We start from the raw sequence: 16648 nt of genomic DNA, 5'->3' as shown, positions 1-16648 counted from the left end.
CCCAACCATTTCACTTCCTAACATCTTGGCACCTCCAGGTTCAGTCCTATCTGCATTCACTTTCTCAGCAATTTCATCCAGTCTCCTGGCTTCAAATACCATCGACATACCAATCCTTCTCTCTCAATAGTATATTTCTAGCTCTGCTCTCCTCCCAAATTCTAGAACCACAAACGCCAACATTTCCACTCGGATTTCCATCAGGCACCTTACACTCAACACATCCAAAACCAGACCCTCATCTTCCCTCCCTGCCTTCATCTCCTGTGGCTCTCTTCCCTTTGCTTACTCCGATCCACCCACATCAGCTACCTGCTGTTCCCCACACGTCAGGGCTACTTCCACCTCGGGGCCTTTGTTCTAGCTGTTCGTCCTCTTCCCAAATGTTGTTCAGTTGCTCAGTTTTGTCTGACTCCTTGCGACCCCGTGGACTGGCAGCAATCCAGGTTTCCTGTCCTTCACCATCTCCCAGAGTTTGCTCAAACTCATGTACATTGAGTCAGTGATGCCCTCCAGACATCTCCCGAGATATCTCACCATAATCTCCGCCCCTGGCACTCCACCAACCACTCTTACTGCACTCAATTTTTATTTCCCATAGCAATGATTACTTTTCAACATAAGACATAACATAATCATCTTAATGTTTACTGCCTGCCCCATGTTCCCCAGACACCTTTGCTTTATTGACTCATCTCCAGGGACCTTAGCAGTACCTGGTACAGGAGGTCACACAAAAAAACCTTTGTTAAATGAATGAATGGGCTCTGATGTTACAAATGTGAAGTGGTAACCTCCAGATTCACACACAGGTCATAAGAGTAGTCTTGGGAAACCATCACTCCCCTTCTCCCATGAATACACCTCACGCCCCTCGACGTTGGTTAGCGCAGAGCTCCTGAGACAGCCAAGAAGCTCTGTTAGTCCCCTGCTGCTGCTGCACTTTCTTTTTTAAAAAAGTCTGAAAACATGCCTCAAACCTAGGTATAAGTTATTACAATTTTAATGTTCCAACAGAATGTTATGCATCTGTCAGATACAGTTATTCCTTAAGAGCATTCAAGCCAGCAAGATTTTCCCCCAGGAATACATCAAAGATGATTATTCTAAATATCGAGCTATTCTAAAGTAATCTTGTAGCAGCACACCTAGCCTACACCCACACTCCCCTCATTTGCAGAAGGACGGGAGTTGTTTTTCTCTGCAAGGCTGGCTTCCCACTGTCTCCCCTTAAGGACTGGGGCCTTGTCCCGTCATCCATTCCCCTTTACTCTATTGCAAACTCCCTCCACTGGCCCCTTTCCTACCACCTTTTAACACTACTGAAGTTTACTGAATCTTTTTTTTTTTTAATCATTCCTCAACCCTGAAATCTCTATGCCATAGTCCTTGGAACTGTGAGGATGCTAGTCTAATTGGGGTAGATCAAGGAGTGATGGCCCAGTGAAATTCCTGAGGCAGAGTGAAACAAGGACCCCGCGCCCCCCAACACTGAAAAGGACAAATCAAAGAATGTGGCAGTAATGATCACTTCCTACTGTCTCTTCCTCTGGTCCCCATGAAACCCATCTCTCTGGGCTCTTACCAGACCTCTGACTGTTCCTTCTCTGTCTAGCATCTCTACCTCTAAACATGATGGTGGTTCCTGACATTCCATCCTTAGCTCTCTGCCCATCCTTCATGCTCTGCTGAGAAAATTTCATCCTCTATCCTCTGGAGAAGGGAATGGCAACCCACTCCAGTATTCTTGCATGGAGAATCCCATGGACAGAGAAGCCTGGTGAGCTATAGTCCGTAGGGTCGCAAAGAGTCAGACATGACTGAGCGACTAACACACACATCTTCATTTTAACTACTACTATATTTAACTCCTTATTGCCAAATTCAGACTTAAATTGAAGAAAGTAGGGAAAACCACTACACCATTCAGGTATGACCTAAATCAAATCCCTTATGATTATACAGTGGAAGTGAGAAATAGAGTTAAGGGACTAGATCTGATAGATAAGAGTGCCTGATGAACTATGGACTGAGGTTCATGACACTGTACAGGAGACAGGGATCAAGACCATCCCCATGGAAAAGAAATGCAAAAAAGCAAAATGGCTGTCTGGGGAGGCCTTACAAATAGCTGTGAAAAGAAGAGAAGTGAAAAGCAAAGGAGAAAAGGAAAGATATAAGCATCTGAATGCAGAGTTCCAAAGAATAGCAAGGAGAGATAAGAAAGCCTTCCTCAGCGATCAATGAAAAGAAATAGAGGAAAACAACAGAATGGGAAAGACTAGAGATCTCTTCAAGAAAATTAGAGATACCCAGGGAACATTTCATCCAAAGATGGGCTCGATAAAGGACAGAAATGATATGGACCTAACAGAAGCAGAAGATATTAAGAAGAGGTGGTAAGAATACAAAGAAGAACTGTACAAAAAAGAGCTTCACGACCCAGATAATCACGATGGTGTGATCACTCACCTAGAGCCAGACACCCTGGAATGTGAAGTCAAGTGGGCCTTAGAAAGCATCACTACAAACAAAGCTAGTGGAGGTGATGGAATTCCAGTTGAGTTATTTCAAATCCTGAAAGATGATGCTGTGAAAGTGCTGTACTCAGTATGCCAGCAAATTTGGAAAACTCAGCAGTGGCCACAGGACTGGAAAAGGTCAGTTTTCATTCCAATCCCAAAGAAAGGCAATGCCGAAGAATGCTCAAAGTACTGCACAACTGCACTTATCTCACACGCTAGTAAAGTCATGCTCAAAATTCTCCAAGCCAGGCTTCAGCAATACGTGAACTATGAACTTCCAGATGTTCAAGCTGGTTTTAGAAAAGGCAGAGGAACCAGAGATCAAATTGCCAACATCCGCTGGATCATCAAAAAGCAAGAGAGTTCCAGAAAAACATCTATTTCTGCTTTATTGACTATGCCAAAGCCTTTGACTGCGTGGATCACAATAAACTGTGGAAAATTCTGAAAGAGATGGGAATACCAGACCACCTGACCTGCCTCTTGAGAAACCTATATGCAGGTCAGGAAGCAACAGTTAGAACTGGACATGGAACAACAGACTGGTTCCAAATAGGAAAAGGAGTACATCAGGGCTGTATATTGTCACCCTACTTATTTAACTTATATGCAGAGTACATCATGAGAAACGCTGGGCTGGAAGAAGCACAAGCTGGAATCACGATTGCCGGGAGAAATATCAATAATCTCAGATATGCAGATGACACCATCCTTATGGCAGAAAGTGAAGAGGAACTAAAAAGCCTCTTGATAAAGGTGAAAGAGGAGAGTGAAAACGTTGGCTTAAAGCTCAACATTCAGAAAATGAAGATCATGGCATCTGGTCCCATCACTTTACGGCAAATAGATGGGGAAGCAGTGGAAACAGTGTCAGACTTTATTTTTGGGGGCTCCAAAATCACTGCAGATGGTGACTGCAGCCACGAAATTAAAAGACGCTCACTCCTTGGAAGGAAAGTTATGACCAACCTAGATAGCATATTGAAAAGCAGAGACATTACTTTGCCAATAAAGGTCTGTCTAGTCAAGTCTATGGTTTTTCCAGTGGTCATGTATGGATGTGAGAGTTGGACTGTCAAGAAAGCTGAGCGATGAAGAATTGATGCTTTTGAACTGTGGTGTTAGAGAAGACTCTTGAGAGTCCCTTGGACTGCAAGGAGATCCAACCAGTCCATTCTAAAGGAAATCAGTCCTGGGTGTTCACTGGAAGGACTGACACTAAAGCTGAAACTCCAATACTTTGGCCACCTCATGAGAAGAGTTGACTCATTGGAAAAGACTCTGATGCTGGGAGGGATTGGGGGCAGGAGGAGAAGGGGACGACAGAGGATGAGATGGCTGGATGGCATCACCGACTCGATGGACATGAGTTTGGGTGAACTCCGGGAGTTGGTGATGGACAAGGAGGCCTGGCATGTTGCAATTCATGGGGTCACAAAGAGTCGGATACAACTGAGTGACTGAACTGAACTGATGTTTAACTCCACATTTCTAACTCTACTCTTTTGCTCTGAGCTCATGACCCCAAAATACATTTCCCCACTATTGACACTAGTCTCTCAAGTTCAGCATCTCCAAAACTGACCAACATCTATTTCACAAATCTTGTTCCTTCTCTGCCCTATCTCAGGCAATACCACCAACTGTACCACTTAAGCAAGAAACCTTCGAGTCATCTTCCGTAACTCTCCCTGATAAAGTTTCTTCTATCAACCCCAACTATTTCATGTTGATTGCTATTGTGTTAATTCAGATCCGTATCTTTTGCCTAAACCATTGCTTCTCGAGGGAGGTGCTACTGGCTTAACAGACTTCTTTTATGCACAATCATCCCACTTAGAGCACAAAACCTAACAGCCTCCTTTCATGAACTGGGGAGTCCATTCCAGCACCACTTGAAGCACTCCAGGCTTCAAGTACTGAAAAGGGTTCCAGGCTTCCATTTAGTTCCCTTTATTGTGTAGAGATCACCTGGAGAAGGGAATGGTTACCCACTTCAGTATTCTTGCGTAGAGAATCCCATGGACAGAGGAGCCTGGTGGGCTACAGTCCATAGGGTCGCAAAGAGTCACAAGACTGAGTGACTAACACTTTCACTTTTTTTCACTGTGTAGACCAAATCTCCACCCACCACTGCCTACTTATGGACCCAGAACCTAGGAGGCCTATGGCCTCTATTTAAGCTGCTATTCCATTTTTGGTCCATGAAGATAAGATGCAGTTTCCCTCTAGGCCTGGCAATGTCTTCCTTGTTTTTCTTTTCTCTTTTTTTAATCTACTCTCCTCCTGGGCTTGGAACAGAGCTGACAGAGGCTCAATATCCCTTAACTTCCTTACCAACAACTTCAAAAAATGCTAAAACTTAAAAGGGTATTTTTAAAGTTTGCTACAAGCTCATCTAATGATAAAATAACCCCAAAAGAGAGGCTATTTATAGTCATCATTTACCTTCCTCAGAATGAACATTTATCTGATTCTTTAAGAAATATGAATGTGTAGTTTTGTAGGGTAACATCCCAGACTAACTGCCCATATAATAAAATACATGGAATAACCTTTTGGAAAGCCCTCAAAACCTGAATTCTAAACTAAATTTAGCCTCAAAGGTTTCAGATAAGGATTGTGATATGCACAGCAGAGCATAAAGTCACCACACCATCTCTCTTAAAGTTGATTTTTCTTTTTTTTTTTTTGAAAAGTTAAAAATGTAGTTTACTGTACTACACTTGATCTTAGCCAAAAGGCCAAGAAGCGATAAGTTGATTTTTCTAAAGAGAAATTTAAAATTACTTTAAACATAAAAATTTTCAATTAATATTTTAGAATCACCCGTATATATAGATAGTGGTAAAGAATCTGCCTGCCTGCCAATGCAGGAGATGCAAGAGACCCAGGTTCAATCCCTAGTTCAGGAAGATCCCCTGAAGAAGGAAATGCCAACCCACTCCAGTATTCTTGCCTGGAAAAAAGTCCCATGGACAGAGGAGCCTGGTGGGCTACAGTCTATGGGGTTGCAAAGAGTCGGACATGACTGAGCACTTGTGACAGTCAGCATATATATATAGTTAGAAAAGAAAGCATGACCACTATCTCATTTTATAAATTCATTTATTTTTAATTGAAGGATAATTGCTTTATAACATCGTGTTGTTTCTGCCATATATCAACATGACTCAGCCACAGGTATACATATGTCCCCTCCCTCTTGAACTTCCCTCCCACCTCCCACCCTACCCTAACCCTCTAGGTTGCCCCAGAAGCCTGGTTTGAGTTCCCTGAATCATACAGCAAATTCCCATCTATCTATTTTGTGTATGGTAACGTATGTGTTTCTTTGCTACTCTCTCCTTTCATCCCACCCTCTCCTCCCCCGACCCCCACACCATGTCCACACATCTGTGCTCTGGCTGGCTCTCCGTTGCTGCACTGCAAACAGGTTCACTATCTTTTTTTAAAGGTTAAGTTCAGTCCTACCAAGAAATAAGAATATAGAAAATAACTTCTTGGAATTCCTTCCAGTCCTAAAATGCTTTGTTTAGACAGAACTCTTGGGATTACAACACACAGCGTGTACAGTAAGATCACCTTCCCTTTTCCAGAGGCCCAGCCAGTTCTGCATAATATGTGCTTAGGCCCTTATCACAACATCGATACACACAATCTCAAAAAGAAAACCACAACCACAGCACCACTGTGCTCCCCTAGTATTTCTACTGCTCTAACCACTTAGAGTTCACAACCAAGATTAAGGGCTGATGTTGCTGCTGCTGCTGTATAGGGAAAGGAAAATAAATGATTTTACTTTATAAGTTGATATCTATTTATGTCCATCAGGAGCTAAAATTTTAAACAGATGTCTAATGGGAAACCAAATATGGAAAATGATGCAGTTATCTATTAGAGCAACGAGATACAGCAAATAAGATATGCAGACATGGAACATAAGCCTATAAAACTTTAAAGGATGTTTTTCCAAAAGAAAGAATATCTATGTTCTCATCTATTTGAACTCCAAAGATTCTTCATATCCTTGTATAGATTTTTTCTTTTTTAAATGGCACACTGCTTTGAAAAACAGTCTGGCAGATCCTCAAAAGGTTAAACCCAGAGTTACTATATAATACAGCAATTCCATTCCTAGGTATAGAATTTCTTTTTCTCACTAGAGAAATGAAAACAATGTCCACCCAAAACTTATACATAAATGTACAAGTTTTGTTATGTACAGAAACTTGTATATAAATATACAGCAATATTATTCACAAACAGCTCCAAAGTGAAAACAACCCCAACGTCCATCAACTGATGAAAGGATAAATAAAATGTGGTATATCCATACAAAGGGATAAGAAGAAATTAAGTACTGACCCATGCTACAACAAGCATGAACCTTGAAAACACGGTGCTAAATAAAAGAAACTGGGCACAAAAGGCTACATATTTTATGCCATGTAGAAGAACTGTTCAGAACAGGCAAATTTATATAGATACAGAAAGTAGATTAGTGGTTGCCTAGGATTTGCCTGGGGTTTGGAGGAAAATGAGTGACTGCTAATGAGTGCAGGGTTATTTTTATAGTCATGAAAATGTTCTAAAATTAACTGCAGTGATGGTTACAAATCTGTGAATATACTAAACACCACTGAATTATGTGCTTTAAATGGATGAACTGTATAGTATGAAAATTATTTTAAGAATTGGCAAACATAATAAGCCATACAAGTAAAGTAAAAAGTCTACTGGGGTAGAAAACTAGAAATACTAGTAATTCCCAACTCTGTTACAAAATGCTTCTGCTCCAATGACAGAAGACAGATGAGGTCCTTGAAAATCTGAGAACAGTGACCACAATAAAGAGCCCAGGGGTCCTGAGGGGAAAGGTAGAAAGCAGTGGGTATTCAAACACAGACACAGATGTCCAAATTATAAAGACATACTAAGAAGCCCTAGACTTCCCTGATAGCTCAGTTGGTAAAGAATCCACCTGTAATGCAGGATTGGTAAAGAATCTGCCTGCAATGAAGGAGATCCCAGTTTGATTCCTGGGTTGGGAAGCCACTGGAGAAGGGATAGGCTACCCATTCCAGTATTCTTGGTCTTCCCCTGTGGCTCAGCTGGTAAAGAATCTGCCTGCAATGCAGGAGACTTGGGTTTGATCCCTGGATTGGGAAGATCCCCTGGAGAAGGGAAAGGCTACACACTCCAGTATTCTGGCCTGGAGAACTCCATGGACTGTGTAGTCCATGGGGTTCCAAAGGGTTGAGTATGACTGAGCAACTTTCACTTTCAAGAAGACCTAAGAGTCAGCTTCATTTAAGAAAGTCTTCTGTGCATAAGATACATATGGTCATGAAAAATAACAGGAATTTTTTAACTAATAGAAGTAGGAAAAATATACAAAGATGCAAAATATAAAAACTACCCTGAAAATTTGAAATATTGCTCCTCCAAAGAGCTGGAGACAAATGGAAAGCAGGGAACATATGTATCCCTATGACAGAAACCAATACAATATTGTAAAGCTATTATCCTTCAATTAAAACTAAATTGTTTTTAAAAACCAGAATATTGACATTGATCATTTCTATGTGGGAGAATATTTTTCCTCCTCCTCAGTTACAATTACTATATAATCAAAAATAAAAAGCCCCACAAAAATTTATCATGCTTCTAAATGCTCTTTTTAACTGGCATTATATGGAAACTAGAATAAGAATACCAAAAATTTAAATTAACATGTCAGAAAATAAGCAAACAGTTTGTGATTTTCAACAGAGCTGTTCTTTGCCCTTCTATTGTTCACTGTCATAAAGCTGCATTAACAGAAAACAGGATTAAAGGAAGGGGAAAAAAGGCTTAAATGCAAATTCCTGAAATTATATTCTCTTGAGAGAAACCAATGCCAAACTATCACTAAATTGGGATCTGGAAATACTTTATCTATAATCACGTTTATCCCTAATTAGCAAGGGTCATTATATATTTCCAGCTCTTAACATGGACTGTACCTTTAGTACCCTGGCAAATGCCATCGCTCAGATTGTCCAACAGTACAGTAAAAACACTCAGCTATGTGGGACTATCTCATTTTCATCTGCATGTGAAGATGATCTCATTCACTTGAGAGTGTCAAGAAAAAAAAGGAAAAGTCTTCAGAATGAAGACATTTTAAAAGCTCTCATCACGGTCACATTTTTTTTGTTGTTTTAAAATTCCACTAAATGTTATTACCAAAAGATTCCTCCCCCTCCACCACCCACCATCTATACAATAGTCAGCTGAAGCTCCAATGCTTTGGCCACCTGATGCGAAGACCCAATTCACTGGAAAAAACCCTGATTCTGGGAAAGACTGGAAGCAAAAGGAGAGGGGGGGTGGCAGAGGATGAGATGGTTAGGTAGCATCACTGATTCAACAGACATGAGTTTGAACAAACCCTGGGAGATGGTGAAGGACAGCAAAGTCTGGTGAGCTGCAGTCCATGGGACTGCAAAGAGTCGGACATGACTTAGTGACTGAACAACAACAATCTCAAATGATACAGACTGATGGCCACGAAGAGCATCTTCCTGAAAAGTCCACTAGGCATCCTATGCAGGCCTCTGGGTGAGGATAGTTCATTTCCCCAGAATTGGGGGTGCCAGATGTGCAAACTGATGACTAACAGGTGACCAAGGTGCTGAGGAGCTGGTCTCTGCTCTAACTGTCCAGGCCCCCAGCTTACTGCTCAAACCAGCACGCTACTCAAGGAGTGCTCACACTCAAGGCCAAGACTGGTGACAGAAGCCAGGCTGATCTTTCAATTTGTCTGCAGTCATCCAAAAGACACAAGTTTACTGGCTTAATCAATGGATAAAATTTTTTTAGTCTGCTCTTTGCTAAAATAAAATGAAAACAAAAACTGCAAAACACTTGTTTTTAACAGGCCCAACTGCCACCAAAGTTACTTGTCTGAGGATCAGCAATACTAAATAGTATTCTATCTCTAGTACCAATCAAAGGAAATAAGTACTTGAATCTTTTTTTTTTATTCCTATAACAGAGTATCAGTGTCCTCCTAAATTCATTTTAATACTGGTCTGTTAGACTGTCAAACTTCCAGAAAGATCTGAAGCACAAAAATTACTATATTGTTACCGCATACCCTGTTTTATTGTGCTTTACAGATGCTTTTTAAGAGAAAAAAAAAAGAGGTTTGTGGCAATCACAATGAACAGGTTTACTGGTACTGTTTTTCCAGCAGCATTTGGTCACTTCATGCGTCTCCCATTTTGGTAATTTCCCACAAGATTTCAAACTTTCTCATTATCATCATATTTGTTATGGTGATCTTTGATATTACTGTGAAAAGACTAACTCCCTGAAAACTCAGATGGTGGTGAGGGCTTCTCTGGTAGCTCAGATGGTAAAGAATCCGTGTACAATGTGGGAGACGTGGGTTCAATCCCTGGGTTGGGAAGATTCCTTGAAGGAGGGCATGGCAACCCACTCCAGTATTCTTGCCTGGAGAATCCCCATGGACAGAGGAGCCTGGCAGGCTGTAGTTCATGGGATCACAAACAGTCAGACATGACTGAGTGACTAAGCACACATTTAGTATCTTAGCAGTAGTATTTTTAAATTAAGGTATTTTTTTTTTTTAGGCATAATGCTCTTGTACACTTAACAGACTATAGTGTAATATATACATATCTCGTATATGCACTGAAAAACCAAAAAAGTCATGTTATTATAATTATTTGCTTTATTGCAATGGTCTGGAACCAAACTCATAGTATCTCCAAGATATGCCTGTATGTATTTTTTTAAATAATTTAACCCTGTGCCTCAATTTCCTTCCCCAACATTCAGCCTAGAAAACACATACTGAGTTGTGGGGCAGGGGACACTATGCTACCTGTTACCTGCGGTTCAGGTAACAGGGAGGCAAGCCCAGCAGAGGGATCCAAGAACAGACGGCCTAAGTCCAGGTCTGGATGCACCACGAGCCAGCTGTGTGGTTAATCCTTGCCAAGCCTTCTCTCTTCACCTGTGCAACATGGATTCTAACAATGCCTACTTCACAGGATGGCCCAACGGATGAAATGTGATTATCCATTTAACCCTCAGGGCCTGTCTGGTACACCACACAGTGATCAAATTAGGCCAGGGCTATGACAGTGTGATGACACCCCTAGATGCCACATCCCCACACTGACAGTAGGCATGATACAAGTGCTTTCAGGGGTTATTTCTGCCAGTGTGGAGACAAACACTGGCCCCGGGCAATCTCATTATCTTGGCCCTAACTTACGCAACTTGTGGGCCTGGTTTCCTTTTAGAAAATGAAAGTCTAATAGGTCAGAGTTTTTTTTTTGTTTTTTTTTTCTTAAAAAAAAAAAAAAAAACCCAGCTTTAAGAAAAAAAATTACAAGAGAAATATAGCTTTAGAAAAATTTCAAGACATATAGATAAAAGAAGATACTATGCTAAGTCACTTCAGTTGTGTCTGACTCTGTGCGAACCCATAGATGGCAGCCCACCAGGCTCCCCCGTCCCTGGGATTCTCCAGGCAAGAACACTGGAGTGGGCTGCCATTTCCTTCTCCAATGCATGAAAGTGAAAAGTGAAAGTGAAGTCACTCAGTCGTGTCTGACTCTTAGTGACCCCATGGACTGCAGCCTAACAGGCTCCTCCGTCCGTGGGATTTTCCAAGCAAGAGTACTGGAGTGGGGTGCCATTGCCTTCTCCAAAAGAAGGTACAGTAGAAGTTAAATCTAACCTCCTGACTCTCCTCACCCTAAATCAGTTTTCAAATTGTGCTATAGTGACTCAGACAGTCAAGAATCTGCCTGCAATGCGAGAGACCTGAGTTCGATCCCTGGGTCGGGAAGATCCCCTGGAAAAGGAAATGGCAACCCACTCCAGTATTCTTGACTGGAGAATCCCATGGACAGAGGAGTCCAGTGGGCTTCAGTCCATGGTGTTGCAAAGAGTCAGACACAACTGCGTGCCTAACACACACAGGAGTCCCCAGAAGCAGAGGTGGGTTTCCAGCAAAGGCAAAGTAGGAAGGGCCCCAAGGAGAAGCTCTTCCCCCATCACCACCTCAACCAGTGCAACTCTGCTTCTATGCATCTTAACTTACTGGCTTTCATAGATTTTAAAACAAAGGTTCCACACCAAAGTCTGAAAACACAGGACTCAATTACTCTAAAGATACCCAGCGCTAGAACTCTATGATTCTGGTCTATTAAATCAAATCCTCATGGTTGCCATTACACCCATATCAAGTTGCCATGAAATTTCCTGAAACTTCACCTTACCTCTAGCTCAAGATCCTGAGGTTCCATTTCAGAAAGTGATAGTACAGCAATTTTGGTTACTTTACAGACTTCATGGTCTCCTGGAAGTTTGCCCACCAAGGCTTTCTGCCGAATTAAAATAAGCCACCACGGAAGATCTGAAAGAGAAAAGGCATATTGAGTATCTGGTTTCTATAAAGTACTGCTGTCCTAGCAAGCTGAAGCTGAGTAACACAGTATGCAAACAGTACAGTCCTTTGGTGAAAGTGAAAGTCCAAGTGGCTCAGTCGTGTCCATCTGTGATCCTCCAGATGCAGGAATTCTCCAGGCCACAATACTGGAGTGGGTAGCCTTTCCCTTCTCCAGGGCATCTTCCCAACCCAGGGATCAAACCCAGGTCTCCCGCATTGCAGGTGGATTCTTTACCAGCTGAACCACCAGGGAAGCCAAAGAACACTGGAGTGAGTAGCCTATCCCTTCTCCAGTGGATCTTCACAACCCAGGAGTCAAACCGGGATCTCCTGCATTGCAGGCCGATTCTTTACCAACTGAGCCACCAGGGAAGCCCACAGTCCTTTGGTAAAGAGCACAACAAAGACAGAAAAATGGCCCTAAAACCTATGAAAAGATGTTCAATGGAGATGTAAATTAAAATGTTTTAATACCATTCTCACCCATCAGCTTGGGGAAAATAAAAAAGTATTGTTAGGACAGCACATTCTGACAAGGCTGTAGGAACCAGGCACCCTCATAGCGCTTGTGAGAACACAAAGAGATACAACTTTTTCAGATGTTAATTTTACTATAACTAACATTAAAACATACCCACTTACTGTTTTACCCAGCAATCCCACGCTTGTGAATTTACCCTGAAAATACATCTCAACTAAACAAAAATATATACACTCAAATCTATTCACTGCAGCAGTCTAACTGCAAACTACTGGAAACAACTTGAATGCCCAAATTCTTCAACAAAGAATGCCCCATTCTTCAACAAAGAATGGTTGAACAAACTATGGCACATCTATGGAACAGAGTACTATAAAGAATTAGCTCTTAAAAAGAATTCAAAGCATTCTAGAAACTGATAAGGGGATAAACTGGATATATTATTCATGTATTAATATCTTTATTATTAATATAATAAGATATAGTATTAAATCAAAGCACAATGGAGTAGCTAGAGTACACTACCCTTTCTGGGAAAAAAAAAAGAGAGAGAAAAACATATTTGCTCATTTGTATAGAAAAAGAGAGGAGAGATAAATTAGAAATTAACAAGGTTGGTTACCTAACAAGGGGTAGGTGGAAATGAGATGGAAGGAAGAGAAAACAGGAATGAGATAAAAGGGACTGGAACTGACAGCTCTCCAAGTACACCCTTTGACATACTTCTGACTCTGAACCACGATAATGTTTTACATCTCCTCAAAAATAAATGGTTCAAATTAATCAGAATATGAAATGAACCCAAGATGAAATGTAACCCAACTCTGTTACAAATGGAAAATGTAACCTATGTAGGAGACAAGGAAGAAAAAAATTAAGTAACTTTGGAAAACAGTATTTTGTAGAGATAAAGACAAAAAGAACTGTATATAATATTGTACTCTGGTAAGCAAATTATTGATGCTTTTGAACTGTGGTGTTGGAGAAGACTCTTGAGAATCCCTTGGACTGCAAGGAGATCCAACCAGTCCATTCTGAAGGAGATCAGCCCTGGGATTTCTTTGGAAGGAATGATGCTAAAGCTGAAACTCCAGTACTTTGGCCACCTCATAAGAAGAGTTGACTCATTGGAAAAGACTCTGATGCTGGGAGGGATTGGGGGCAGGAGGAGAAGGGGACGACAGAGGATGAGATGGCTGGATGGCATCAATCCAGACTCGATGGACCTGAGTCTGAGTGAACTCTGGGAGTTGGTGATGGACAGGGAGGCCTGGCGTGCTGCGATTCATGGGGTCGCAAAGAGTCGGACACGACTGATCGACTGAACTGAACTGAACTGAAGCAAGTTATTTGTCAGAAAAGTATGGGTTAGCAATTCCAGAACTACTTCATGTGCACACTAGGACTGAGCAAATAAGTAAACATATTGATGTAAGTGGGAGAGGGGTATAAAACAAAGAAATACTTAATAAATATAAGAAAGAAAGGAAAGAAAATGCCTAGAGGCCCAACAGTTATCTTTTCAATCTGAATTTCTACTTTTCACAAAAGGTTTTTATTTAAATAAGAAACAGTCTATGAAAGCCAGCATGTAAAAGCAATTTTTCATTCTGAGACTATACCCTTTAAAAATACTACCTAATTACTACCAAAAAAAAAACACCCAAAACTATTGAAACAATGTTTCAGAAATTTATTATAGAAAAACAACATGGTGGATATATATTGTGCTTATGAAAAAATATTTTTTAAAAAGATACAGTATTTTAATTTCTTCCATTTTTCTCCCAAATACTAATCCACTTTCATTTTAGGCATAGTGCTTTGGAGATGTGCATTAAACATTTCATAAATACAAGAGTTTGGAAATGTTTCATAAGTCTTTATAAAGTAGAGTGGAAATTCACTCCAAAGTTTCAAGGCTTTTATAAGTCATTTCATTATTCACGATCATTAAACTTTAACCAAGGACCCACCATGTGCTGGGAAGTACGTCAGGCACGGATTAAGGTTACCAAGCATTTAACACACAGTAAACCTAACACATAATAAAGCACATAATGCACAGAACACTTGAATGTTAATGCAGTCAGCTGAGTAAAAGGAAGCCCTTACCACAAATCTCTTAACCTTACAAGAATAACTTTTATTTTACATGGAACAATTTAGAGTGTTGGCAGAGGATAAGACAAGCCAACATTAGGAAGCCCTCTTCCTAGTTTATGCCTTCTTGTCTTCTTATTAACATTATGAACTGCAATTTTAAAAAATTACAGCAATGACAAAAACACAATGTGCATAATCAAATGTGATAAATGTCTTTCTCATATGCCATCTAATGGCATAGTACCAAAAATACCAAATTTCAAACACAGAGGTTTTACCCCATACATAGACTCACTTGGGAAAACAAAAAGCACGCTTTTTACACGAAAATGCTGGTATTGTCAATACTGAAATTCAACTTACAAACTTAAAATCACTTAAAACATTACAGACTTAAGTTCAAAATACCTGAGGGGTTATAATGAAGATTAAAACTGAGAAAATACAATGTAAATGATCTCAAACAACAAGGAACAAAATTTGTGAACAATAGTTTCCCTTTTCAGAAAAGCCTCAATGTGTTCTGACTTAGACGTCAGAACTCAGACTCAAATTTTAGCTCCACTATGTCAGTTCAGTTCAGTCGCTCAGTCGTGTCCAACTCTTTGCGACCCCATGAATCGCAGCACGCCAGGCCTCCCTGTCCATCACCAACTCCCGGAGTTCACCCAGACTCACATCCATCAAGTCAGCGATGCCATCCAGCCATCTCATCCTCTGTCGTCCCCTTCTCCTCCTGCCCCCAAGCCCTCCCAGCATCAGAGTCTTTTCCAATGAGTCAACTCTTCGCATGAGGTGGCCAAAGTACTGGAGTTTCAGCTTTAGCATCAGTCCTTCCAAAGAAATCCCAGGGCTGATCTCCTTTAGAATGGACTGGTTGGATCTCCTTGCAGTCTAAGGGACTCTCAAGAGTCTTCTCCAACACCAGAGTTCAAAAGCATCAATTCCTCGGCGCTCAGGCTTCTTCACAGTCCAACTCTCACATCCATAGATGATCACTGGAAAAACCAAAGTCTTAACTAGATGGACCTTTGTTGGCAAAGTAATGTCTCTGCTTTTCAATATGCTATCTAGGTTGGTCATAACTTTCTTTTCAAGGAGTAAGTGTCTTTTAATTTCATGGCTGCAGTCACCATCTGTAGTGGTTTTGAAGCCCCCAAAATAAAGTCTGACACTGTTTCCACTGTTTCCCCATCTATTTCCCATGAAGTGATGGGACCAGATGCCATGATCTTCGTTTTCTGAATGTTGAGCTTTAAGCCAACCTTTTCACTCTCCTCTTTCATTTTCATCAAGAGGCTTTTTAGTTCCTCTTCACTTTCTGCCATAAGGGTGGTGTCATCTGCATATCTGAGGTTATTGACATTTCTCCCTGCAATCTTGATTCCAGCTTGTGCTTCTTCCAGCCCAGCATTTCTCATGATGTACTCTGCATAGGAGTTAATGTTTACCAGGCAGCAAAACATACTACAAAGCTATGGTAAATAAAACAATGTGGTACTGGTATAGGAATGGACAAATGAGTACTAGAAAAGAAAACAGACAGAGGCCCATGTGAAAATGGGCATCTAAGTTAACAATGATAAAGAGGGGGAAAGTATGGTATGTCAATAACTGGTGTTGAAATACATACTGAAGTATCTGCAGACAAATGTATCTACCTGGAACCTGCTTTGAAATAATTTAGATGCTGGGAATATGGAGATGATGGATAAAAACACCTTTTTGTAGTTGACTTGGAACCAGCTCTACAAATTGAACTGGGTTAATGTCTCATAAGTCTTTCACTATAGTTTCCTGCCTTACTGTTTTCAGTCTCACACACTGATCAAAACAAAAAAACTAAAAGATAGACAAGAAAACTGATACATACTAGTTATAATCTAAGTAACTTGGAATGATGAAAATACACTGGAGTTACATAGCAGTGATGGTAGGATAATACAACCTTACGATGATACTAAAACCCAGTGAATTGTAATGTTAAAAGAGTGAATTTTATGGTGTGTGAATTTTATCTCAATTTAAAAAAAGCTTCTAAAGAACAAAAAAACTTGCTAG

The 16648-nt window shown here is 40.7% G+C and overlaps 1 protein-coding gene and 1 pseudogene across 3 annotated transcripts in view; both read right to left on the bottom strand.

The window, feature by feature from the left end:
* INPP5F (inositol polyphosphate-5-phosphatase F) overlaps positions 1–16648 on the bottom strand; it is a 94147-nt gene that overhangs the window by 34436 nt on the left and 43063 nt on the right. For all 3 annotated transcript variants that reach the window (XM_061403653.1, XM_061403651.1, XM_061403652.1), the window contains exon 3: positions 11831–11967. In XM_061403653.1, the coding sequence (XP_061259637.1) occupies positions 11831–11967 (137 nt within the window). The remainder of the gene's footprint in view (positions 1–11830; positions 11968–16648) is intronic.
* LOC133239708 (U2 spliceosomal RNA) lies at positions 5141–5281 on the bottom strand (annotated as a pseudogene).

This window comes from Bos javanicus, chromosome 26, assembly GCF_032452875.1.
Source record: "Bos javanicus breed banteng chromosome 26, ARS-OSU_banteng_1.0, whole genome shotgun sequence".
Classification (NCBI taxonomy): domain Eukaryota; kingdom Metazoa; phylum Chordata; class Mammalia; order Artiodactyla; family Bovidae; genus Bos; species Bos javanicus.
This window is presented reverse-complemented; position numbering and strand designations above follow the sequence as displayed.